The 27,630-nt window shown below is 44.8% G+C and overlaps 1 protein-coding gene across 1 annotated transcript in view; it reads right to left on the reverse strand.

Annotated features, from left to right (window-relative positions):
- Positions 1-20,465, reverse strand: part of LOC308583315 (calpain-14-like) — a 34,787-nt gene extending 14,322 nt beyond the window's left edge. The window contains exons 1-14 of the mRNA XM_081187127.1: positions 19,519-20,465; positions 18,882-18,951; positions 17,961-18,082; positions 17,264-17,400; positions 16,284-16,491; positions 13,536-13,601; positions 11,280-11,365; positions 9,993-10,067; positions 7,148-7,311; positions 6,873-7,036; positions 5,827-5,838; positions 2,202-2,404; positions 804-840; positions 43-99 (exon numbers count right to left, since the gene is read on the reverse strand). Of these exons, the coding sequence (XP_081043253.1) occupies positions 43-99; positions 804-840; positions 2,202-2,404; positions 5,827-5,838; positions 6,873-7,036; positions 7,148-7,311; positions 9,993-10,067; positions 11,280-11,365; positions 13,536-13,601; positions 16,284-16,491; positions 17,264-17,400; positions 17,961-18,082; positions 18,882-18,951; positions 19,519-19,764 (1,647 nt within the window). The 5' untranslated portion in view covers positions 19,765-20,465. The remainder of the gene's footprint in view (positions 1-42; positions 100-803; positions 841-2,201; positions 2,405-5,826; positions 5,839-6,872; positions 7,037-7,147; positions 7,312-9,992; positions 10,068-11,279; positions 11,366-13,535; positions 13,602-16,283; positions 16,492-17,263; positions 17,401-17,960; positions 18,083-18,881; positions 18,952-19,518) is intronic.
- Positions 20,466-27,630: the final 7,165 nt, after the last annotated feature.

Consider the following 27,630-nt stretch of genomic DNA (forward strand, 5'->3'; position numbering starts at 1 on the left):
AGTTTGGTTATTTCCTCTGGTGGACCCTATAGGCAGACTCACTTGATCAAAGTACTTAGTGAAGAAATCTTCCCAATCTTCGTGTTCATCAACTATTTCCTGCAGACAACAACAACAACAAATCAGAACAGAAGCAGGATGGAAAGGCGGTAGCTCAAGATCTATGTAATAGATTGCAGTGGAACAGCAGGCCACTAGACCAATAGAGGTTTAGTGGCAAGAGAACAGCTGACAGTCAAACTTATCCTAGAAAAATTGACTTTCTGCAGTCCAATTCTGCATGCCAATTTGCAAGAGTTTACGGGGGAAAGGACAGACACTTGCAGCCACGAGACTCTTGAGTTTGGCTTTTGAGGTCAGAGCCCCCACTCAGTAACTGCCGTTCCCAAGATGCCGTGAGAATGAGCATCCACTTGGCTTATGTATTCTTAAGTCTTTTCTCTTGATATGATAAATGTCAGCTGTTGGGGTTCATTCAAAGGGAGTGTATTCACTTCCCATAAGTTACGACATCAACATACTCTTTGTGGTGCTGTTAGAACATTAAAAAACAAAGTGAGTTACACCTCTTCTCCCCTTTTAAAAGCACACAGCAGGGATCGCCTATATATTTCCAGATTTACATCCTGCCATTCAGGCCTCAAAGTGAAGCTGGCCAGCAATAAAAGTCCATTTGCAAGCTTAGCCCACCATACTCAACTGATTGGTTCCCCCACCCTGGAGGCTCTGCTGAGGATCCCAGATCAGCACAGAGGAATAGAGGAGAGAAGCAAGTCAAGCGGTGTAGCAGTTCTTCAACCTACCTTTGAAAGGACACAGCTGGAATCACCACCCAATTCACTGAAATCAAATTTTAACAAGTACAATGAGAGGTGTAGATAGTGCAACAAGGTGAGAGGGGGAGGGAAGGCAGAAATGTTTCTTTTGTCCCATACAATGCTTCTTCTGGATCAAGCTCTCCCCACAGACATTGCTGCTTCAGCCAGTGTTGGTACAACTGTGAAGCCAGCTGCTTTTACAGAGTTGACAGGCCTGTAGCTGTTCTGCAGCCTTGAGCTCTTAGCTGCTGCTGGACTACAACTCCCATAATGTCCAGCCAGCTTAGCAAGGGGATGATGGGAGTTGTAATCCAACAACCTCTAGGGACCCAAAGTTGAAGAATGTAGCACACAGAGGTCTCTGAGCTTCATTGATGGTCCATTGCAACTGGTGTCGCCAGACAACTGGTGGCTGGGAATGAAAGCCCTGGCAATGGTCTTGAACTCTTTTTGCCAGTAAGACAAGATGCCATGGGATTTTCTTAGAGCAAATGAGTCATTTTAGATTAAGCTATGTGCCACTGCCCCTGCCTCCACTCCCACACCACATTTCTGCACTGTAGTAATCTTTGTGTCGCTTAATTATGATTTTAGGTGCTGCTTTCATGCTATTTAATATGTATGTACCCCACCCTGGGACCTTGCAGTGAAGAGTGGGTAACTTATTCATAAAAGAATGAACAGTGATTAATAATGGATTTTTATTTTTATTATTAATTAATTAAATAAATTTGTATACCGTCCCTTATTCGTAGATCTCAGGACAGTTCGCAACATAAAATCACAATATAAAAAACACAAAATGCATATTTTTCCTAATAAAAATAGGAACAAAAACAAACCTAGAACCCGGCTTTCAACAACATTGGAGGTCCATCAGCCAAAGGCCTGGTTGAAGAGGAATGTTTTTTGCCTGGCGCCTAAAGGTGTATAATGAAGGTGCCAAGCAAGCCTCCCTGGGGAGAGCATTCCACAAATAGGGACCAACTAATACTATGACATTGTTGTAATAATAATAATAATAATAATAATAATAATAATAATAATAATAATAATACCCCACCCATCTGGCTGAGCTTCCCCAACCACTCTGAGCGGCTCCCAATTGATTTAAAAACAATACAGCATTAAATTGTTGTTGTTGTTGTTGTCGTCGTCACAGTTCACAGTGGTATAGACCAGGATTCATAAGTGGTATAGACCAGGATTCCACAGGGAGTTGCTCGACTACGATTCCCATCATCCCTGACCAATGGCCATGAAAAGGTAGGGCAAACTACATATCTCCCACCAGGGAGCACCCACCACCAGCCTTTCCCTCTGGCAAAATTACACACTCCCTGCCCCTTAATGATTGTAGCAAAGCAAGACCGGAGGACTTACTGAAGGCTGTGCTTCCTGGAGAAGACCCGCAGGATGAAGTTTGATTCCTGGTTGGGTTCTGAAGTGGCTGGGACAATGACATAGGCCCCTGGTGGGAGCCGGAAATCCTGAGTCACTTCACGGTCATTTACAAAGACTACCCTATTCAGGGGCGTGTTCCAGACAAAGAAGGCAGCCGGCAGTTTTCTATTAAGGTCATGGTACTGAGAAGAAAGAGAGAGAGAAACTTACAAAAAGCTTACACTGTTTGGGGATTATTATTTTTTTAAGTCATGTAAAGAGTTCCATGGAGAGGAACGAGCTAATATTTATATGAAAAGTAGGGTGGGGTAGCATCCATTTTCGAAGGCACAAAATGGATGTGATGCTAAATGTGTCATCAGAAACCACATCCATGTTACTTAGAAGTAAATGAAAGTGCAGAGGCAACCCTGAAAACAATGGGCGCTTGAATTTGTCTAAATTACATGCTAATATTTTGCCCGAAACATGATAACAACAACAAATACTTTTTTCCTCCCAGCACTCAGATCCTGTGAAGCTACTTCCTGTTCCATGTTCCTTAAGACCCACTTCACATGCCCTGCTCTGGGTGTGCCCACCAATAAAGTGAAGCAGGTGGTTGCCAGGGAGAGGGCCTTTTCAGTTGTGGCACCCTGGTTATGAAATACCCTTCCCTGGGGGGCTCTCTTGGTGCCATCCTTGTGGTCTTTTCAACGCCAGGCAGAGACTATTCTGTTCCTCCAGGCCTTTTAAATAGGATCTCTCCATTTTTCAATCTACATTCAATTTTGTGAGCCTCTTTTGTTATATTTATGTAGCATTTGATTTCACATTTCAAGGTACTAAAATAGTTTTTACTTTTCTTGTAAGCTGCTCTTTGCATTATGAGGTGGCATACAAAGGCCATTAAAATCCATACTAAAATAAATTATTGGGCACACATCCTGCACATAGAATGGAAAAAGTGGGGAACCAATGATAATTCTACAGAATGCCTTTATCAGAAAAATTATACCCAGGCAACACAGAATCATCAGAGTGGTCCAAATATTTCCTAAATCGGTGCATACCCTTTGTGCATGTTGTCCTAAAACCCAAGAATGCAAGCAACCAATTTTGCTCAGAAAAATAGCCCCATTGATTTCAGTGGGGCTTACTTCTCCGCAAGTAGGCTTAGAATAGAATTACAACCGTGGTCTCTTTTTGACAACCCCATCATCCCATTATGGCATGATGATGAAGGCAAAATTGCACTGTTAATAGGCATCTCCCATTACTAGCGACTGAATGAGAGAATCCCGGACATGGAGACGGTCAATAACTGCATTGGCTAAGAACTCTGGTGCCTTCCTGATTTGGCCATTCCTCAAAATGGCTCTGACATTTTGCTCTCTGGCGGACTTTGCTGCCCACAAGAGCAGTTGCAGAAAGACTTTTGCTCTCTCTTTGGTTGTATTTCTCTCCTGCTAATGCAGCAATCTGTCATCTCCTAAGAGGGTGGGGTTGCCCCTTTGAATGCATCATATATTAAATGCAAGGCTTTTATGCCTCAGTCAATGCAGTGATTCATTGTATTTCCAATGTTAAAACTGCTCTTGGTTTTGTACTTCACTATATTAATCTTGGTGCTCAATACAAGTCTGGAATTTACTTCCAAGCAGACTCCAGCTCTGATCTTCAATGATCCTGGATGTAAAAGTGTTATCTCCCAATTGGTCCAAACCTCCAGACAAGAGACAAACAACTTTGGCTTTGCTGCTGCATTCAAGTAGGCTCAACCAGTCTGTTGATCCTGAGCCTCTGGCGCCTTTGGGTAGAAGCCAGACTGGTTTCACAGCATGACAGTAGGTAGACAGGCTGGGCTTTCAAACCACAGCATATCTGAGACCATACAGAGCCAAATATGTGGGTCATGAAATCATAGAATCATAGAACTGTAGAGTTGGAAGTGACCATGAGAGTCATCTTGTCCAACCCCTGCAATGCAGGATTTTCCCACCCAACATGGTTTGGGCCATCTGGGCCTGGGCAAAAGCTTTGACCAGAGGTAGCTAACATGGCATCCTCTGGCTACGGTTGGACTACAACTCCCAACATCCATGACCATTGACCATGCTGGCTAGGGCGGATGGGGGAGTTTGGAATTCAAAAACATCAGGAGGACACCATGCTAGCTTCCCCTGGCGTAGGCCAGATTCACAGTTTCTCTGATGACCTGGTCCTATTGTCCTGACATTGCTAAAATCAGAGGAAGCGTCTCAGCTGATACTTTGATGCAAATGGACCCAGGCCAAGGTAGCAAAGGATATACCAGCATCAACCCATCTCTAGTCCCCATGCAGGTTAATCATGCCACTGCTTTGTTCCCATCTTCCATGCACATCACATGGCTCAAGTGCACGGCATCATATAGCCAGTGTGTTGCCAATCCTTGGTTTTATGTCCTGGTAAAAACGCCTTCATAGGCAGCTCTTTCCCTGACATAACATCTACTTGAATTTGATGGCGGTGTAACAAAAATATCTGGGAACATCATTTAACTGTATGCAATGGACAAAAAGAAATGATAGCATCGATTTAGTGGCATCTGCAAATAATGCCAAAGAATGAGCTAGAAAAAAAGTGGGTGAATTCCCCTAGGGATTTATACTTTGTGGGGCTTAAAAAGGAAATATAATAAAACCATTTCTCACTCAGCCCTGTCTACTGCTTCTGGGCATAGCTCAGGAACACACCACCATTAATGCTTAATTAAGCCATAAAAATGCATTATCTTGAAATGCATTGAGTCGCGACGGCATTAACAATCTTTTTTTTTTAATGCCTTAAGAAGCTTCTCTAAAATAGGTGGAAAAGAAAATGGGACACACTAGCTTTGAACGGAGTTTGGAAAGCCATGTCCAAACACTCACATATGAACAGAAATTCCAAGTTCTGCAGAATACAAAGCATCAAGGTTTTGGGATTTTCCAATACCCTGAACACAGGATTTCGGCAGTTGTAACTTCCCAGCAGAGACGGTTAGGATCGTGGTGCAAATCCGATTCCCATGCTTGTAAGCTGGCATGGCTGAACATGAACCTCCAGCCAGGGTGGAAGGCGCAAAGGCACCAAAATGTGAAATGTATCAGGGCTGCACACTTTGTGCAGCTTGCAGGCATTTCCCACTTGCACAAAGTCAATGCAAGGCCCATAGCACCTCATAAGAACAGACAAAGAAGAGCCCTGCTCGTTCAAGCCAAAGAGCCATTTAATCCAGATGCCCCAGGGAAGCTTCCAAGCAGGACCTGAATGCAAAGGCTCTCTGCACACATATGATTCCTAGCAATGGGTGCATGTGTCTCAACATGTGTAGAGAGAGAGGAAGATGCAGCTACTTGCAAACAACACATTTCAGTATTTGGGCACAAACACCATTTCAAATATCCAATTGTTTCCACCTTAAAAGATTTTAAATCCAGCCCAACTGAGATTGCACTCAGATCAGAATTTCGGCTATGGTAAGCACACAGAAGTTGCATCTGTTTTTACCTACTCTGTCTCAGGGAAAAGTGCAGGAAGGAAGCATATGCAAGAATGCACAGCCAAAATGGGAATAAGCAACACGGGACTATATACGTACCTCCTGGCCCACCTAGGAAAAAAGAAAGAAGAATATGTATCAGCCAGAGAATTCCAAGTAAAATTTACAACTGAAAGTTACAGTTGATTGAATCAGTCAAAAGGGCCACCAGACACTAAAGCACTGAACTCCCTATTTTAAAACTTATCCCATATACTAGGCACATTGGGGAGGTAAGGTTGCTGAAGTCCAGAACAGCCACAGAATGAACTCTGACTCCTGGTGGGGTTCAGAGGTGGTGGTGGTGGAGACAATGTCAAAAGCCCTAGGGGAGTGGGGGGCAGAAATCCTGACTTGCTTCAGCAGCTACACTTGATGATATTCCTAGACCAGCCTTTCTCAGCATTGGTTCCCCAGATGTTGGTGGACTACAATGCCCATCATCCCTGATTAGCTAGGGATGATGGGAGTGGTAGTCCAACAACATCTGGGGACCCAAGGTTGAGTAAGGCTGTTCTAGACATCTATCTATTGAAGGTAGAGGAGTGGAGAACCTGTGGTTCTCCAGATGTGCTTGGTCTCCAACTTCCATCAGACCCAGTCAGCTTGGCCAACAGTCAGGAGTGATGGAACCTGTAATAGTCCAATACCATGTGTAGGGCCACAGGTTCCTCACAGGGGAGTCTTGAAGCAGAAGTGAGCCTTGCTCAGAACTAGGATGGAGGGCATCATTTGCGCCTACATGGGATGTTGACTTGCCCAGTTCTTTTCCCTGTTTTCTACTTCTGATTCACAGCCTCCCTTGGTAGGTCAGGGTCCCTCTCTGTTCGCATTAAGCAAAAGAAATCTGTACCTGCTAGGAAGAAACTTCTTATTTTCTTGCAAGGGGCTTTGGAGAAACAGCTTAGGGCAGGTGTAGTCAATGCCGTGCCCTCCAGATTTTGCTACACTACAACTCCCATCATTTCCTGACTGTCAGCCGTGCTTTCTGGGGGTGATGGGAGATGGAGTCCAATGACATCTAGAGGGCACCATACATTGGCTGCCCCAGCTTAGAACAATTTAACCCAACAGTTTCAGCAGGAAAGCAACAAGATTCCACCAACCTTATAGACAGAGAGGCCTATGTGGAGATGAGGCATCCGATTCCGGTGATGGTCGTTGCGCTTTTGGATCAGAGACACCAACACGCTGCAGGAGTAACGGGACGTTTTGCTCCCGTTGCCTTGCAGAACTTTCAGCAAGTACTGGGGATTCCTCCAAAATGCAGCTGGAGGTGAGAGATGCAAACATGTGAGCCTCTAGCTCAGAAGAGCAGGTGCTTAGCTCATTATGCCAGCAAATTATTTTCAAAAGTAGAGTTCCCCAAGGGGCACCTCACCATTGTGCGCCTTCATCCTGCCCCCCGCTGTGCTTCCTTTGACCCATTTGCCGACCTGCGTCGAGCACGTCCACTTCTTCCCTAATTCCTTACTCAGGAGATCAGGAGTCAGTTTACAGATCATCAGGCCCACAAAATGGGTTTTAAAATCTTGCAGAGACATCCTGTGAGAAAAGAACAACAACAAAGACACGGAATCAAATGTCCATCCTGGCTTAGGACTGACATTGAAGCTAACGCATCTTCTGTTTTTCTTTAAGGCTTAAGGCTGCTGTCAGGTTTTCTGTCCCAAGTTGAATCCCTGGCAACTCCAGATAATGCTCCTGTCTAAAATACTGGAGAGCCATTGGTCGTTCTGAGCTAGATGGCACATGATCTGACACAGTATCAGGCAGCTTCCTTGTTTCCTAGCTCCTGTTCTTCAGAATAGAGGTGGCAAAACTCAGTACAAGAGACCAAATGTGGCCCCTGAGGTCTATCTGGCCCTCTGGACTCTTCACAAGCCACACCCCTTCTCCTCAAGACCTCACCACTCACTAGCTCCGCTTGTCCTTCCCGTTTGGCCTAACCTGTGTCCTTGAACTCTGATAGTGCCTCCTGCTTGTCTGGGTGGAGAGGGTGTGTGTGAGCATATATAGAAAGCAGCCGACTGTAAAACACACGCTCACTGCTCCACCCACTTTTTCCTTTGGCTCCACCCACCCTCAGCATGTGACCCAGAAGGGAATGTAGCCCTTTATCTCAGAAAGGCTCTCCAGTGCTGCTTTCAAAATTATATCCCTGACCGTAGAACGGATGCATTTTGCCTCTGACGTGCACCCATTTCTCATCATGCGTATACAGGTCCGCAGGTTCCCATTTCTCACACTGGATTTGCCGAAGCGTGTGACTGCTGACAACACATTATAGGACAAGAGCGCTTGCAGAGGATACATGTTTTGCCTTGGCTTACGTTTAGTAATTACCAATAAGCAGCAGCACTATGAGGATGAGAAGCAGACAAGACAACCGCAAATAATTCTTAGCAGAGAGGTTTTTTGGGAGCCCAAAAAGAGGAGGAATGGCACTGTGTGTTAACACTGTCACCTAGTGGCAAAATGGTGTAACATGAGAAACTGGATCACTTGTATCCTCCTTTGATGTGCGGTTGTGGGTGTGCACATGTGCTCATTTGGGAAAATGTGGATTTTCAGACTTCACAATGCAGCCTTTTAAACAAAGCTTAATCTCACTTTTGAGGGAGTTTTAAAATCGGAATAGGTTGAAGCAACACAAGTCCAACTGCATTCTATACCAGGCAGGGTTGGAGAAGAAATTAATTTCAATTTGCAGTCCCAGGTGGAATGATCAAATTCACACTTTCCGAAACAATATGTGAAGCGAAACACTGCTATCCCTCAAAACTTCCACTTATCTGAATTTTGTGACGTACTTCTGCAACCAATGTTTACAATAATGTATACATATCAGGGGGGAAGTGTGCATTAAAGAATGATGATATTGGTGAAAATAACATACAAAAATGTGTTACGTTAGGGAAAACGGCATGCAAAAATGTGTACGTTTCGAATAAAACAGTAGCACTGCACTCACTCACACACAAACACACCCTTTGTTATTGTCGTTCCCTCCCTCTATTTCAGTTGCACAGGATGTGATTGTCATTGCTTATGTAGCCAAAACACCTAAGTATATTGGCAGAACTTGGGAGCTTAAGAACCCCGGTCCCCAGAAAAGAAAACGCAGTGAGGACCAAGAGTGTTCAGGGTCCAGGAAATGCTGAATAACTGCTAGGATATAAAAAGAAGAATATCAGAGAGGGGAGAGAATCCTGAAGAGGGAGCACTCTATGCTGCAACATTGTGTTGCAGGCCTGACTTGTATTACAAAAAGCCGCTCACTAGAGGTATACCTATTTAAAATATCACAGCAAACTGGACTCATTAGAGACAATGCCATATAGCCAGATGGAGTGTCTATGTTTGAAGGGATTAGGGCATAGCTCCAATATTAAGGTGCTGGTGATAAATGATGCAGGGCGGACATCATCATTAGAAGTTGTGCTTGTGAGCAGCAACTAACTGGCCAATTCCGGGGGGAAAGAATGCTTCCCTTTTCAAAGGCAAGTGTTTTAGCCGCAAAGGAGTGAATGCGCTGGCAGTGAACATAAGAACTTGAGAAAAGTCCTGTTGGATCAGTTCAAAGGCCCGCCTACTCCAGCATCTTCCCAGATGCCATTGGGAATCTCACAAGCGGAACTCAACCCACCTGCAATTCCCAGAAACTGGTGTGAATGTGGCATGCCATCTCTTTTTTCCCTCAGCGAGCAGAAATTAAGGTTTTTAAGAAGTATTTTTTTCCAGTCCTAAATACACGACAGAGAAGAAAATCTCATAGATATCCACAGTGGTCTCTTTAAGCTTAAAACTATGCCATATGGATATCTGACCTGCTAACAGGGGAGAGGCAGGGAGGGTCATGGGCAGTGCTTTTTTCTATTAAAAATGTTTAGGGGTATTCTCATTTTGACTCAAGAAAATCACCATTTTATAGTTCAAATTGGGAAAAATAAATACAGTAAATGGACAAAAGGCTGCCATCGGGGGTAGCAACAGAACTGACGATTCACTGTGCTAGAGAAGAAACTAATTGTTTTTTTAAAAAAATTATTTCTTCTCCCGTTTGATTCACAAAATGTTTAGGGATATGCATATCCCTGCATACCCCCAGGAAAAAAAGCACTGGTCATGGGACAATTTGCTGAGCAGTCATTCTATAGGCATTTGAGAAACCCTGCACTGGGAGCAGAAGGGAGAGAAGCAACGAGGTAATTTCATTAAAGTACCAGAATTCTCCATCATCATCATTCTTCCGCAGCAAAATCTTCTCCTTTGGGCTGAGCTGCTCCCATTTCCCAGAGCTAAAGGGACAGGAAGAAAAGAGCTTTGTTTAAAACAGGAACCCACTCGGCTTTGTTGCAGAATAGGCCAGTGTTCTGCCTTGCCTGCTCTTCATGGGCATTTATTTAATATTACGGTCACCAATATCAGGGACTAGAGATGTGACCAAATTTCTGCAGTGGGGAGAAGAAATTATCCGGCCATTGGTCAGGGATGGACCTCACCATCAGAGGAAGGGGTGTGTGGTGTGGGTGGTCCGCCCTGAGAGGGGTGACAAAATGCCTGGTGGAACTCAGCATGGGGTCTGCAGTGCGCCCGAGCCACGCGTCTCTCCTGGGAGTGACTCAGTGGCTTGGGTACCCGCAGGCTCCATGCTGCCACAAACAGTCCGCCCACCGCCTCCCCCCCCCCCCAGCCATAGGGCGGTTGAGTGTGAGGAGGCAGGCAGACTCTTCAGAGGCCCCACAAAGCGCCCTGCCCCAGCTCACCCCACCCCGCTGGCAGGTGGCCCCGCCCCTGGGCGCAGGGCACGCGTGCCACCCCAGGCGCCCAATCCACTTGCTCCGCCTCTGCACAACGCTTTCTTCTCCCCTGCGTTTTTTCAGTTTTATTTTGCTGACGCGCAATCATCAACATCAGCAACCATTTTGCAGCCTCCAGAATGCCCTGGACTTGGCACCCTTCTTGCAGGAGAGGGGGTGCAAACTGTGACCGCCACCCCCAAAAATAATGATGCTAGAGAATGTGGGAAGATGTCTTATACGGCGTCAGGTCCTTGGTCTATCTAGCTCAGTTTACCTTACCTTACCCATCTAGGGCAGTGGTTCCCCAGGATTTCAGGCAAGGAACATTTCCAGTCCTACCTGTAGATGCCGAAATTTGAACCTTTGACCTTCTGCATGCAAAGCGGGCACCCTACTACCAAGCTATGGTGCTTCCCTTCAATAGTCAGGATTTTTTTTGTATAGTTTTAACTCATTTTTTATTTTATTGAATTGAGCCTCCTGTACAAGTCTTACAGGCAACTGTAATTAAGTGGTAAATAAACTGTCGAAATAAAATAAAGAAGCTCAACTCTGTCCACTTGGCTTGCCCTTCTCAGTGTGACAGCACCATATTCACATCTCATGCAGTTGTTGGGATCAGTATCTGCCTGCAGGTGGCACTGTGGGTTCATCTCTATAAACCATAACCTCTTTTTTTTTTTTTTTTTTTTTTGCTCAGAAACGCACCTGTCACTCCAATCTCCTTTCCATTCAACTTTTCCCCAGGGATTTCTCAGTCTCACTAAATTCTCGGGTCCATGTTTGCAAGTCACCTGTACAGAAACAAAAAACAGATTGCCTTAACTGGGGTTACAACCTCCTTTCCCAGCTGCTCTGGTGACACATAAAAACATTGCAGGTACAATTTAAGGAGCCAATTTTGGCCTATGAGGTGCTCAGCAACCTGGTCCCTCCAAGACAGTGCCTGCAGTGGTGCCCCGCAAAACGAATGCCTCGCAAGACGAAAAACCCGCTAGACGAAAGGGTTTTCCGTTTTTCGATGCGCTTCGCAAGACAAATTTTCCTATGGGCTTCCTTCGCAAAACGAAAAAGTCTTGCGAGTCTTGCGATTTTTTTCACCCCCCCCCTTTTTCTAAGCCGCTAATAGCCTTTTAGCCGCTAAGCCTTTAATAGCCGCTAAACCACTAATAGTGCTAATCCGCTAAGCCGCTAATAGGGTTGCTTCGCAAGACGAAAAACACGCTAGACGAAGAGACTCGCGGAACGGATTAATTTCATCTTGCGAGGACTACTGTATTCTTCTGACCTTTGGTCAGAATCACACTGACAAAAGGAACATAGGGAGATGCCTTGCTCAAAAAATCCCAGTGACCGTTCTCAGTGGAGGTGCACTGGAGAGAAAATAGAACAATTGCCAGGGAGTCAAAGAGAACTCCCCTAATACTACTTTCTGGACTGGGCCATGCAGGTAGTAAAGGTACCACTGCAATACAGTGCCTCCAATGCCTATTCCATACAGGGAATCCAGGAGGGTACCATAGCCAAGGCTATCAAAAGCTGCTGAGAGATTGAGTAATAAAAAGATGGTCTTACTCCCTCTGCCCCTCTCCCGAAAGAGCTCAAACAGCACGCCCAAGGTGAAACAATATACGCTGGACATTTCAAACTACCAACGTGGAGTGAAAAATCGACACTGTGCAACAAAACAACACAAAACTCAATGCTACGCAACAGAATGATTGCTAATGCACACAGCCAGACTTATTCCTCTGGGGTGGCTTGCTTAATGGGGGGGGGGGAGTATTTAACAATGGTTAGGGATGATGGGCATTACAGTTCAACAGCGCATGGGGGCCACAAGTTCCCCACCCCTGCCGTAAAAAGAACATTGGTTTGTACATGATTGATAATTAAAAGCAGGGGATTTTATCAGCATTTCCCCAACTGGGGTTAAACACACAAGTGGCAAGAGTTAAAAGGTGCGTAGACCAGAGACAGGTCACCTTCTGATGCATTTTATGGAAGAAAACACCGAGCTCCTCAACCTTCCCCTTTCCACAGACCTGCTTTCAGCTTTAAACCCGGCTCCGCTTAGCATGCACATGTGAGCCTCTCTGTCAGCAGAGCCTCATGAATCAATTACAGCCTTTGATTTACACATGGGCCCAGCTATTATCCTCTATGTTTTATTCATGCCATTAAAAGGAAGCACAGCTCGTGGAGAAAGAAGCCATTCTGATGCGCTCATCATCTTCAATGAGGCCTGATAATATTTAATGCAAGGGCAGAAGTGTATGTCAAATGTACCCTACAGCCCTGCTTTTGTCCAAGGTACTATGAGACTGTGGATCAGCCTGCCCCAACTGGGGCCCTCCAGATGTTGAGAGCTGGAGGCCAAATCGTCTGGAGGGCTGGCTGGGGAAGGCTGATCTAAGATCAGTGGCATTCATGTTCAGACAGAGCAGCTGCACCATTCAGACTTTCTCCCCGCCCCCACACACCCTGAGCTGTCACCTCTGCCATATACCTGCTACTCCTGAGGACCGAGAACCACCCTTGTGGTTAGGGTGGCCCTGTGTCCTACTTTAAAGTGCCCAGTTTGAAGGACTATCAGAGGATGCCACAAGACTCAGGGGTTTCCAGATCCATCCAGGGTGCCATTGTTCAATTTCACCTACGGCTGCAAAATGTTACAGGCAGTGCTTGTTTTCTAAAAAATATATGTTTAGGAGTACTTTCATGTTCCTACTCATATTAAAATACTGCCCCTCGATGAGGCCAAACTTCAATTCACAAAATGTTTAGGGGTATGCGTACCCCCAGGAAAAAAAGGACTGGTTATGGGCATTGCCTTGGCATGAAGCAGTGGGAGAATAGGCTTCAACCTAAAATAATGTTGTTGTTGTTGCTGTTGATGATGATGATGATGATGATGAAGATTATAAAACCATAGCTGAAACTACAAAAAAAGGTGGAACTTACTTTTCGAATGCCAGTCACAGTGTAGGCATGGCCAGACACTAATCCATTTGACAGGACTCTTCTTTCCTGGAGCGAAGGGCATAAAAACATTTAGCTATGCTGTAAACCAGGAAGCACCAACCCTGTTGGGCCCATTTGCAAAACACTGCAGAAATTTGATCACATCTCTAGTCTCTGATACAGTGGTACCTCGGGTTAAGTACTTAATTCATTCCGGAGGTCCGTTCTTAACCTGAAACTGTTCTTAACCTGAAGCACCACTTTAGCTAATGGGGCCTCCCGCTGCTGCCACACCGCCGGAGCATGATTTCTGTTCTCATCCTGAAGCAAAGTTCTTAACCCAAGGTACTATTCCTGGGTTAGCGGAGACTGTAACCTGAAGTGTATGTAACCTGAAGCGTATGTAACCCGAGGTACCACTGTATTATGGTGACCATTATTGGTGACCATTTTTATGCTACTCAATATATGGTGAGAGAGAGAGAGCAGAAAACTAAAGTGAGTAAACAGGAGTAGTTTCCATTGGGTTTACTGTAAATGCCACTCACAGTTTGCACTAAACACCTCAGCAAACTTCCTGCTTTATCTATTTTGACATTAGGGGGTGACTCACCTTCCATATAAAGAAAAGTATTCAGGAAAGAAAAACTACAGATTATCGAGTTGAGGCACAGAAATAGAGGTTTACAAGATGGTGCTTGCTATGGAGAGACGCTTCCTTTTGCCAACATGAAAAACTCAGGGTCAAAGGGGAAGCTGCATATTTAAGTGAAATAGCTTTAGGTGCTTCTGCAAGACATATTCCCGAAAGCAAATATCTATCATCTTATGTGGGACTGCCCAGTGCTGAAAGCTTTCAGGGAGTCTGTTTTTGTAGACTCATCAAAATATTTCCAGAGACCAGTAGTGATATTGGAGTACCTTCAGTATACTAAATGGCAATCCATCCGTTAACAGCAGTGAAACTGATGATACACCAGAATCAGAAATGCCCTTCTCCACCTTCCATTGATTTGCTGCTAAGTATGGCGTGACATATGGCTTGTATGATGGAACTGATCATATGATAGAACTGACTAATTGAATTGGGTTAAGAGAAGGCGTACAAAAAAATGGTTGCAAAAGAGAGTTTGTGTATACTATATTAGAACAATAGCAATTAAGATTCGGTAGAGCCATTTTCTATATTAGGGGGGATTTACCGTATTTTTCCATGTATAAGACTAGGTTATTTTATTAAAATATTGTGCTAAAAACTTGGGGTCGTCTTATACACGGATAGTGGAGAGGTGGGATGGGGGATTGGTGGCTGCCGCAAGCAGGATATTGTTCGTGGCGTTTTTGCGGGTGATTGGTGGGTGCTGCAAGGTCCACTGGCTATTGGCTGCTGCGGCAATTGGGCGGGCGATCGGTGCTTGCTTTTGGCAAGCGATTGGTGGCTTCGCCGATGTGCGTTCGATTGGCTGTTGCGTTCCTGCAGGAGAGTTATTTTTGGCAACCCCCCCAAAAGCCCAACAAGTCTGGGCAATCTCCCCCCATTTTCTCTATTTAGAGTCCCCAAAAGAGGGGGTGTCTTATACATGGGGGTGTCTTATACAAGGAAAATCACAGTAGTAATGTGTATAGGAGGGAATTATTTCTGGGAAAGGGCCAAATCTGTTTCCCATTTTGATATCAACAACACAAAACCCAGCGTAGTACATTGATTTTGGCCCAGGACAGATGGGTTCGTATCCCTGCTTGGCATAGAAGCTCACTGGGTAAACGCTAGGTTGGATTAATATAATGTGTTATACATGCGGCTGCCTTTGAAGATACAGTGGTACCTCGAGTTACATACGCTTCAGGTTACATACGCTTCAGGTTACATACGCTTCAGGTTACAGACTCCACTAACCCTGAAATAGTGCTTCAGGTTAAGAACTTTGCTTCAGGATGAGAACAGAAATCATGCTCCGGCGGCATGGCGGCAGCAGGAGGCCCCATTAGCTAAAGTGGTGCTTCAGGTTAAGAACAGTTTCAGGTTAAGTACGGACCTCTGGAAAAAAATTACCATATTTTTCACCCTATAGGACGCACTTTTTCCCCTCTAAAAATGAAGGGGAAATGTGTGTGCGTCCTATGGGGCGAATGCAGGCTTTCGCTGAAGCCTGGAGAGCGAGAGGGGTCGGTGCGCACCGACCCCTCTCGCTCTCCAGGCTTCATGGACCTCTCCGCAAGCAGCGGGAGCGCTCCCGCTGCTTGTGGAGAGTTGCCTGCATCCCGAAGCCTGCGCGCCCTGAGATCAGCGCGTCCAGGCTTCGCGGACCTCTCCGCAAGCAGCGGGAGCCAGTGCTGGGCTCCCACGGCTTGCAGAGAGCTGCCTGTTTGGGGGCTGGGGTCAAGGGAAGCTCGGGCCTCCCCCGCCCCAGCCCTGCGCCTGGGGGGGAAATAATTTTTTTCCCTTTATTTCCCCCCCCCCAAAAAAAAACTAGGTGCACCTTATGGGACGGTGCGTCCTATAGGGCGAAAAATACGGTAAGTACTTAACCTGAGGTACCACTGTACTTCAGAAACTGCAGCCGGTGAAAATATCAGCAGCTCAGTTGCTGCCTGGGGCAAGATGGTCTGAACCTTTAATACCGATCTTGGTGTAACTGTATTAACCACCACATAGTTTCTGGGCCCAATTCAGAGTAATGGTTTTGATTTATAAAAGCCTTATGTGGCTCCAGCACCTCAGAAACACCTCTCCCCACATAAACTGACCTGGACGCTGCATTCCTTATCTGCCACTCTCCTGGCTGGCTGTGTCTGGCAACCCATCAGAGATCTGCTGTAGTTTGCTCTTGTCATGATATCCCAGAGGTCAGGCGGAGCTTCAGACAGCTTGATCGTCATAGTAACTCCACCTGTGAAGTCCACCAGAGCTTCTGACACTTGCCCAATCTGCAGGTCTTCATAAGAGCCACACAGCCTGTCAATAAAAATATGCCAAGCCTTATAGATATATGACACTCTATTGATTATTGCAATAGGGCAGAGATGGGGAACCTTAGACCCAGGGGCCAAGTATGGCCCTCCACGCCCCCTATGCGGCCCTCCTTGAGCGTTTATGCCTGGATGGAATGCATCCTTGAACTCTGACCATGCTTGCTGCTTATCTGGATGGAAGATAGAGAGGGTGGGTGGGTGGGTGGATGGGTGGATGTGGAAACTAGCCTACTGTACAAAGGTAAAATTCGCATTACTTGTTCTGCCCACTTTTCATGCTGGCCCCGCCCACCTTTATGCCTGTGGCCCTTGGGAGGTTGCCTAGAGAGGAATGCAGTCCTCGAGTTCGAAAAGGTTGCCCATCCCTACAATCAAGTTACGAAGGGATGAGACAAGGATGAACAGGTTTTATATATATATATATACACACACACACACAGAGAGAGAGAGAGAGAGGGGGGTCATACCTCACAGGTTAATGTTCTACGGGTTGAGCGTTTTCAGGTTGTGCTCCGCAGTGACCCAGAAATAACGGAGTGCATTACTTCTGAGTTTTGCCGCTCGCGCATGCGCAGACGCTCAAAATGACGTCACATGCATGCGTGAAAGCAGTGAATCGCAACCAGCACAGGTTGCGTTCGCTTCAGGATGCAAAGGGACTCCGGAACGGATCCTGTTCGCATCCAGAGGTACCACTGTATATGGACCCCATTTCATAGCGAGATTCAATGTGGAATACAGGAAGGCCCACTTACTTGGCATAAGCCTTTTCCAGAAGAGCTCCCCAGTACAGGTTCTTATAAACGGAACTGAGAAAAACAAGCTGTCCGGCTTCGTTCACTGGCAGTCGGTCATCGACTACCACATCAACCCATTCGCCAAAATGCCAGAACTGGGAAAGAAAAGAGGGCATGAATCTTCTTCAGCAGGTGATCACGTTTCTAAGAGACCATTCTTAAAGAGAGGACTGAAGCCATGACTCAGCTATAGCCCTGACATGCCTTCACGCTTAGTCATCATCGACCCATCAGCTGGTGCTTTAGGAAAACATGAGGAGATTTTTCTGACTTACTGCTTCAGCGTGATAGATGGATGACTGAGAGAAGTAGACCAGAGACAAAAAGAGCAAACCAAGAGCAGAAGAGTTTGGATCATACAAGCCCCAGCTGTGCCACGAGGGTGTGGGTTTGGAAACGCGGCAAGGGCATCAGCTTCAAACAGGAGCACTGAACTTCATCGAATGACATCGAATGACAATGGATAGTCAAATTCAAACACAAGGCGCTGCATCTCACAAAGGTGGTTTTTGCCTTTGAATGCTCAGAATACCTATGAAAGTGATTACACAACCCGAATTGGACAGCATGGGTTGGATCCTGCTTGAAAACAGCGAAACCTGAAAGCACCTTAGGAGACCTTTGCCGTATCAGCTTTGCTGAGGGTGATGCTTACCTTGAAATGGAATATCCCAGCATACTTCTTCCTCTCAAAGCTTTGGTTCATGGGCACGACCCGAGACAAGATATCTGGGTGAAATGATAACGCTTCCACGGCAGCCAGAAACCAGCAGTCCTCTATTCAAAACACGACAACATAAAATAACTGCATGTAAACAGCATTATTAACATCATTATTAGCATTTATTCATCTTTTTTAATTTCATAAGGAGTGACCCAAAGCAACTTACATAGCTATGCAAACATTAAAAGCAAGTATAAAACCAGAATAAAATACAAACCTATTTCAGAGGACTTAAGCAATGTAAGTTTGAATACTTATTAACTATATCGTTAGCATGTAACTGGATAATTTAGAACAGGCTTGTTTTGGTGCCTGCCTTATTATGTAGACCTGATTTCACATTCAAGGGTGATTTTGCCACTTCTTTATTGAACTTAAAATTAGATTAGGGAGCAAACCTTCCATGAAACAGAGCACTTTGGAATTATGTGCCAGTACCTAAAATTTTATTCTGCCGTCGCACAATTTCCATCCATGCAAATATCCGTGTTGAAATGTTTGGCCTGGAACCCAACAGGGCATGAGTGAAGGGTTTTTTCCTTAAATTCATTTTATTCCATCATGCGTAAAATATAAACAAAAAACAACAAATGTAGAAATTGTATTGTTGGATTAGCTCTGCTGGTTCTGTCTAGCTGCTTATGGATCAAGGTCTGATGTTCAATCTGGTGTCTCAGGTAGGAGGGCTGGGGGAGGGGTCTGCCTGAGAATGGGGCAATATTGTACAAAATACAGCAGAAAACCCGAGAAGTAATCCAGTGCATATTTGTTTGGAAGCAGATCTTTTCGTGTAAGAGGATTTAGGATTCCAGGAGATACTTGTGCACCAAAGTGACACGCAAAGGTCCTTACCTATCACTCCTTGGCACAGAGCAAGCCTTTTTTTGTTCGAAGCGTAAAACACTGGGGTCCTATGCAGTTCCTGAAAGGTTAAAATAAAATAGCAGTCTTATAAGGAAATGCCAAGCCAGAAGCTTTCATACATTCATGCCATACCCCTCAACCTTCCCAATTTGAGCTGGTTGTCCCAGAATTACAGAAGCCATCCTGGCTTCTGATTGGATGCCAAAATGTCCCATATTTTTTGTCCAGTGCCCTTGCATGAGTCAGTTGCCTTCCATGAGAGCTCAGGACCAAAAACCGAGCATCCCAATTTTGAACAGCGGTATGCCATTCAATGGAAAACAAGGCCTGTGAAACCACTGTGAGAATAACACCCTGTGGCCTAATGGCAGTTTTGTACAAAGTGCTCCCTTTGTGTGCAAAGTAGGGATGTCAGAGAATTCCAACAGAAACAAGAGCAGAAATTGCTATTGTTTGCTTACCCATCCCTGTGTGTCTTAGGTGTTGTCAAATGCAGCCTGATTCACGCTTTCTATGCACAAAGCATATGTTCTACCCATGAGCCACAGGCCATCCATCCAATCCCTCTGAGAATGTGGCATGCAGCTCTCCAAACCAACCCTTTTCGGAAATTTCCATCACTTACCAGTGGTCTTTTCCACAGCAACCTCTGAGGTAGTTTCTGGAGCAACGATCCCTTTCCAATGGACCTAATATCGGCTGGAAAGAACTCGTCCTCAAACAGGCATCCTTTCTTCAAGCATTCCTCCAGCAAAGTTTGGTAATTCTGCTGGCTAAGACTGCTGGGCTTCTGAGCGGCTCCAATTTCGCACGTAGGCCACTGACGACGACTCTTCTTCCTCCATGGGTGCAGGAAAGGCAAAAGAGCCATGGCAGAGGTGGACAGGGGAACCTGACAGGATTTGTCCTTACCAGGACTGGGATATTTCGTTCTAGCTTCCTCCTGAAGACGAAAGTCTTCCTCAATGCAATGTGAACCTATTGGAAATAATGTAAAAGGTCAGCAAGTGAATTAAAAATGTACAGGATAGCACATTAATGATTAAACTAAGTTATTTTTCAATGATACGTCTTAGAAGCTAGCTGGATTTGCAGAAAGATGAACTTAATTCATAAGTATACAGAACCAGTGAGTGGTTTAGCAGTGTAAGCGATCCTCATAGGAATAATCATAAGAATATTAAGATTAAAAATAAGAACAGCTAAAAACACTGCTGGGGTCGGGAAGCAACCATTAAAAAACAATTAAACACTGATAGAATTAACTCACTCTCTCTCATCTGCTAAAAAACATACAGATAATTATAATAAAAATAGCACAGCACCAGCCCTTTCATTAAAACCAGTCAGTTCTCCAAAGCCTGTTGCTATAAGAAAGTCTTTGCCTTGCCAGCAGAACAACAGCAAGGAGGGAACCAGTCTATCTTCTCAAGGGAGGGAGTTCCAAATTGTGGGAGCCGCCACCGAGAAGGCCCTCTCCCATGTCCTCACCTGTGAGGGTGGCGGGTCTGAGAGAAGGGCCCCCCCGTGAAGATCTCAAAACACAGAGAGTTTCATATGAGTGAATATGGGTTTTCAAAATAAAAAAATTCCTTCCAGTAGCACCTTAAAGACCAACTAAAAACTAACTAAGTTAGTTCTTGGTATGAGCTTTCGTGTGCATGCACACTTCTTCAGATACCAACACGGCTACCTATCTGTAACTGGAACTATGGGTTTTCAGATCGCTTGGACATAAAAGGTTATAAACAACACTTTGGCTTGTGCCCGGAAACTAGCTAGCATAGCTGTTGTAACAAGCTCACTCTAACCAGCCCCGGTCAACAATCTGGCTGCTGCTCTTTGAGCCAGTGAACGTTTCTGAGCACTTTTCAAAAGCGGTTCCACGTAGAGTACGTTGCAGTAATACACATGGGATGTAACTGTGTCACTGTGGGCAAATCAGACATCTCAATGGCTCATCTAGTCTAGCATCGTTTTCTCATAGTGGCCAACCAGATGCCTGTGCGAAACCTGCAGGTAGGACCTGATTCTCCCCTCCTTAGGCTTCTAACAACTGGCATTCAGAAGCATTACTGCCTCTGACCGTGGAGGCAGAGCAGAGCCATCATGGTCTGAACTGCAAACTGTCTCTTTCCAACTATCACAACCTAGGTGCGAAATTTAAAAAGCAAGAGGTATATTTACTTTCCAGAGAACAAAGCAGTGCAGCATAGTAGTTAAGAGTGTTGGACTAGGGACTCAGGTAGATTGGTAAAGAAAAAGTGTTTTATATGCATTGTATATGACTTGCCGATCAGAAGGTCGGCGGTTCGAATCCCTGCGACGGGGTGAGCTCCTGTTGCTCAGTCCCAGCTCCTGCCAACCTAACAGTTCGAGAGCACGTCAAAGTGCAAGTAGATAAATAGGTACCACTCCAGCGGGAAGGTAAACGGTTCTGGTTCGCCAGAAGCAGCTTAGTTATGCTGGCCACATGACCTGGAACCTGTTTGCGGACAAAGGCCGGCTCCCTCAGCCAATAAAGCGAGATGAGCGCCGCAACCCTTTTTAACCCTTTTTAACCCTTTACCTTTTTAAGACGGCGTTTCTGTGCACTGCTCTGGTTCGCCAGAAGCGGCTTAGTCCTGCTGGCCACATGACCCAGAAGCTGTACGCCGGCTCCCTCAGCCAATAAAGCGAGATGAGTGACGCAACCCCAGAGACATCCACGACTGGACCTAATGGTCAGGGGTCTCTCTACCTTTTTACATGCGATATAACACCGTGACACCAGATGGCACTGTGGAGTCCCGTCTTTCCCAACCGGATTTCCCTGTATGAGTTTACAGCACATTTAACCGAAACGCTTCTTTGATGTGTCTAGATCCAGCCTAGGACAGGGGGGAGACCTCAGTTCAAGTTCTTACTCAGCCCACAGCATGATCTTGGGCCTGTCACCATCGCCTACCCTGCTGGGTTGCTGTAAGGATAAATTACCCGCCCATGCCCTGCCAGGGAAATAAGTACCTCCAATGATGTTGAACATTAATAAAATAAGGATATCCTGAAGAATATTCTAGGCTTTACAAGGAGTACTTTTAAACTGCTGGCTGGCAGGTGCTGCTGAGATCACGTTTGGTTAAATCATAGGTATTACTAGCCCAGTTCCCAACCCACCCCACAATTATATTGCAGTGAGCAGAACAAGCTAACGGCCCTAAACTGGCAGGAGCCTATAGAGGTCAGTTTGGGGAGGGAGTGTGGCTGTTACTGAGTAAAGGGCATCTGTACAGCAAGCAAAAACTTGCACACAAATCAAGAACATCCCCACAAAAATTACAGTTCTGTAAATCATAAATAAATAGAAAGTGACTGCTAATCCTTAAAAAGATTTAACTTTTCCATAAAATATAGCCAAGAAGTTGAATCTTTTTAAGGAAAAGCAAAGTGAAGAAGACCGGTGCTTTTACTTTAGCTGCTGGATGTTATAATACTTAGTTCCAAACTCCCACCGGCGTCCCCAAACTCTTGACTATGTTAATCCCAAGTATCAGTTCCTGGGATAGCTCAGCTGGTAGAGCACGAGACTCAGAATCTTAGGGTTGTGGGTTTGAGCCCCATGTTGAGCAAAAAGATTGGACTAGATGACTCTCATGGTCACTTCCAACTCTATGATTCTATGAATCCTGTTGTAATCCCAAGGATTTTAATTGTTGTAACCCAGCCTGGGACCACAGCAGTGAAGGGTAGGTAAGAAATCTACATTATTATTGTTATTATTTTCCCCCTCCCCAAATGCATTATAAATAGATTTTTGCATTACTAACAGCAGCTGTACATGTAGAGGTCATGTTATGTGCCATTTCATTTTTGACCTGAAGAGTCTGGCTTTTGCCAGAAATTATCAAGACTAAAACCATTTTTTAATGGATGTTTCTAATAAATTTAATGGGTGAGTATATCATTTTACAACACTTGGAAAGAACCCAGTCCTCATTAAAAAGAAGTGCTTCTTGTTTGGACTTGATCATAATCATCACAGTGTGTCCCTTTGCGCATCTGTAAAACTGTCACATACATGATAGTTATTGGGCACTGTAATTATGTACAGAAGGTTATGATTAATAGTAAATATCACCCTTTTAATACTTAGGAGGTATGTAGAAAATATATTGGCCTTGGACCAGAGAAGGAAGAAGGAGTTTGGATTTGATATCCCGCTTTATCACTACTCGAAGGAGTCTCAAAGCAGCTAACAATCTCCTTTCCCTTCCTCCCCCACAACAAACACTCTGTGAGGTGAGTGGGGCTGAGAGACTTCAGAGAGGTGTGACTAGCCCAAGGTCATCCAGCAGCTGCATGTGGAGGAGCAGGGAAGCGAACCCGGTTCACCAGATTACGAGTCCACCGCTCTTAACCACTACACCACACTGGCTGGGTTAAAGTCCTGTAATGGTTCACATTCTATGGGCAACTTAAAATAACTTCCAGAGGGCAGTGTATCTCACTATTCTTACTATTAAATTTTATATCGCACCCTTTCTCCCAAAGGAGACCAAGGTGGCAAACACACAAGCAATTAAACCATCCCAAAACAATTCCAATACAGATGCAGACTGTATGAATTCATGAACATGGGCGCAGGAAACAGGACCACATGCCCCTACATTTCCCCCTGTTGTCTAAATATTGGGCATCAAGGTAAAGGGGCCACATACATCTGAACAGGCATGTACATCTGGACACATGCACATCTCTTTCACATTGATGCCAAATATCAGTGGGAACTGGGGTGAGAGGAGGGAGGCTCTCTGCAGTGTGCCTCGACTTCAGCCACTTCAGAACGGGGAGCAGGGATGCCATCACCCCCATCACCACCTTCTAACAGAGTCTCACATACCCTCCAACATCCTGCTGGTCATAATTGGGTTGCTTCTTTTTTGGTCCTGAGCTCTCGCGGCAGCCAATCAGCTGACTCACGGCAGACCCAAAAGTGGGACATTCTGAGATCCAATCAGGAGCCGGGATGGCTTCTGTAATTGTGGGATGTCCTGATCAAATTGAGACAGTTGGGGGGCCTGGTCTCAGGAGAGGGGCAAATTTGTTTCCTAGAACTAGACATTGCTCTCCATAGGTGGGAGCAGATCTACCCAGGGGCATCACAAGGGGTGTGTGGTCCGCCCCGGGTGTCATAACGACGACTGCACCAATCGCGAAAATCTGCCTGCCGGGGATGCTAGGTACCCTCCCTTAAAAACTCTGGGCAACGTTCCCAAAAATTACAATGTGTGTGGGGGGGTGACAAAAAAAGTTCGCACCAGATACCACCTGACCTTGTTACACCTTTGAATCTACCTGCCCTGAAATCCCAACATTCTCGCAAAGCAAGTGAATCTCACAAGTTAATTACCTCATGCCTCGTTTTTAAATGCTTGGTGGGCAAGGTGTGAAAATTATTGAGGAACCTTAGTGGCTTCTGTCCTGTCCTAAACATCTTGCCTGATCCCTGAGCTCCTGAATTGTGACTCTTGAGTCCACTGCCCAACCTATCCACTGTCACCCTCTGAATAAAGATCCCTTTTTTACTTCGACGTAAGAACCTCTGCCTACATGTGTTGGGTATGAGCCACCAAGGGCCTTCTGGAGATCACATGACAGTGGTAGATGGGGCCAGAGGCAAAAAGGGTTGAAGTTATGAATATAATGTTTTACCTTTGCAAAATTTCTCGCACAGCTCCCTCTCTCATCCATTCAGACAAGCAAGAGTCACCAGAGTTCAAGGATGCATTTCGGCCAAGGATTTGAAGCGGAGCCGATGAGGAGGGGTGTGGCCTGTGAAGAACTCTGGGGTTCTCCATGTCCGCTTTAGCAGAAGACAATCCAATAACATGACAAAGGGTTTCCCAAAACCTAGTGCTGAGCCTTATTATTATTATTATTATTATTATTATTATTATTATTATTATTATTAAATTATGGCTCATAGGATTCTAAAAGCAATCTGTTATTCAAATGTCACTGGAGCAACTTCAGGGAAGCCACATCTGTGCCACACTGCGAATGTGCTGCACTGAATGTAAACCATAGAGGAGTCAGTGAGGATGATTCAAGGAAGCTGGCCAAGCCCAGCCCGGTAAGTGACAGCAACTATGCCATCATATCCCGTGCCACTAACCCAGAAAATGGTTTCCTAGTTCCCACATATTTCCTAGTTGAAATGTGGAATGAGGGACAAAGCCAATCTCTAATCAAACAAGCCAAGTTGTATGTGGGAACAAAAACTGGTCCATTCTAATGAACCCATATCTGTAGGCCCAGAATGAAACTAACTATAGATGTTCATTAAAAACTATAGATATTTTTAATATTGGATGTTTTGCTGTGCTGCTGGAAGTCACCCAGAGTAGCTGGAGCAACCCAGTCAGATGGGCAGCATATTATTATTATTATTATTACTTGACTGGATCCAAATAATGCCATGCAAGGTTCTTTGTCCTGGTCCTTCTTCCAGGGAGACTTTCAGACTTTGGCTGTGATCATGCACCTGCTTAACTGAATTCAGCAGCTCTTGCTTATGCGTAGATATGCATAAACGTAAAGGGACCCCTGACCATTAGGTCCAGTCGTGACCGACTCTGGGATTGCGGCGCTCATCTCGCTTTATTGGCCGAGGGAGCCGGCGTACAGCTTCCAGGTCATGTGGTCAGCATGATTAAGCCGCTTCTGGCAAACCAGAGCAACGCACGGAAATGCCGTTTACCTTCCCGCTGGAGTGGTACCTATTTATCTACTTGCATGTCGTGCTTTCGAACTGCTACGTTGGCAGGAGCAGGGACCGAGCAACGGGAGCTCACCCCGTTGTGGGGATTCGAACCACTGACCTTCTGATCAGCAAGCCCTAGGGTCTGTGGTTTAACCCACAGCACCACCCGTGTCCGTTGTAGATATGCATAAGATTACACTATTTAACCCAGGGACGTGGTCCTTCAGATATTGATGGATTACAACTTCCATCATCTTTGATCATTGGCCATGCTGGCTGGGACTGATGGGAGTTGGAGGGTCACGGGTTTCCCATCCCTCTAATAATTTTTATTTAAACCTCACCCATCTGACTGGGTTGCCCCAGCCACTCTGGGCAGCTTCCAATACACAGAAAAACATAATAAAATATCAAACATTAAAAATGTCCCAATACAGGGCTGCCTGTAACAGCTAAAAATCTGTTTTCTGGATTTGATTTGATTTTTATCTTCTAGCTTTAAAATCCAAATGCCTTGGACATATCTTAAAAACAATGTATAAATTGATGTTGATGTTTTTTGTGTTTTTAATATTTTGGTGGGAGCCACCCAGAGTGGCTAGGGCAACCCAGTCAGATGGGCGGCATATAAATAATAACAGTATTATTATTATTATTATTATTATTATTATTATTATTATTATTATTATTATTATTATTAATGAAATAAATAAAAGCCAGCCAGGTAGATAAGTGAGATGAGAACATTTTGTGTTACTTGCACATGACAAAATACAAATAATAAAAAGACTTGTTCCTTTAAAAATAAATAAATTATTGTGACAAACAATCTTTCTTTCTTTTTGAGAACAGAGAGTTTTAACTGTATGTTAGCTGTACTGTATGTCTCTGTTGGGCAAATATCCATGTAGTGGGAGGGTTGAGAAGTGTGGCAGATGAGAGAATCCCAAGGAGCCATGATTTATTGTGACATAGAATGAAAACAAGTTAGACGTCAGACTGTAAAAATGCCTCACAGGATATAATGAAATACTGACTATTTGGGAGGCAACTCTGCATCAAATATACAACATTGTGTGACAGCACCGTAGCTTCATGAAACTGGGCTACTGATTAAGCAAGTCAAACAATTTGGGACAGATTTATTGCTGTTGTCAATGAGCTAAATTTATTGTTGTGGCACAATAGCAGCTTCCCCGGAAGCCAGAAACCAAAAGGCAGGATAACCTTAAATGGTCAGGCCAGTAGCGCCATTTCACCCAGCATTCTTGTCTCTTGACAATAGCCAGGTCTGGGTGTTAAGGGAATACGCTACAAACAAAAAAATAACATTATTAGAGTACTCAGTTGCCTCTTGCACCCCTAGGCCTCAGGATAAAGCTTTCTCTTGGACTTGCTTTTGTTTGATAGAACAGCCAGATTTATGGTGTTGTCGAATAAATGCATTTTTAAAAGATTTCTACACCAGCTTTCGGTCAAAATGAAAAGGGCTCATAACAAGAAAAGAATTTTAATTGGGGAGGTTCTACCTGAGACCACACCTGTTCTGTGACATATCTATGATATCTTGAAGATGCTTCTGGAAATGCATTATGGGAAGAATTGGCTAAACTTTTAAAAACCTGATGTAAGGATTGATCAGGGCTTCTGGCTGCTTCGTCTTTGTGGTAGTGGAAAGTCTTGTTGCAACAATAAAGATCAGGCCTACAGGCCGCTGTTTTGCCTGTTATCACCTGGCTGAAGTCTCTCGTTTGTGACCCCTGACCTGAACCTATGGGAGTCAAGGTTAGGCAATTGTGGGGTGCTCCAAGAACTATCTTTCACAAATATTTTCTTTTATAATGTTCAAGAAAATAATATCTTGTATTTCTGTAAAGTATGCTGCCTTAAAAGTCAGCCCTTAGAGTATTTGTATCTGTTTGATATTTTGTCATGATCTGTTTGTTTACGTAAGATTCCGTTTGCAGCAGGAAGCTTAAAATAAATTGAATAAAT

Source organism: Podarcis bocagei, assembly GCF_964188305.1.
Source record: "Podarcis bocagei genome assembly, chromosome: 3".
NCBI lineage: Eukaryota > Metazoa > Chordata > Lepidosauria > Squamata > Lacertidae > Podarcis > Podarcis bocagei.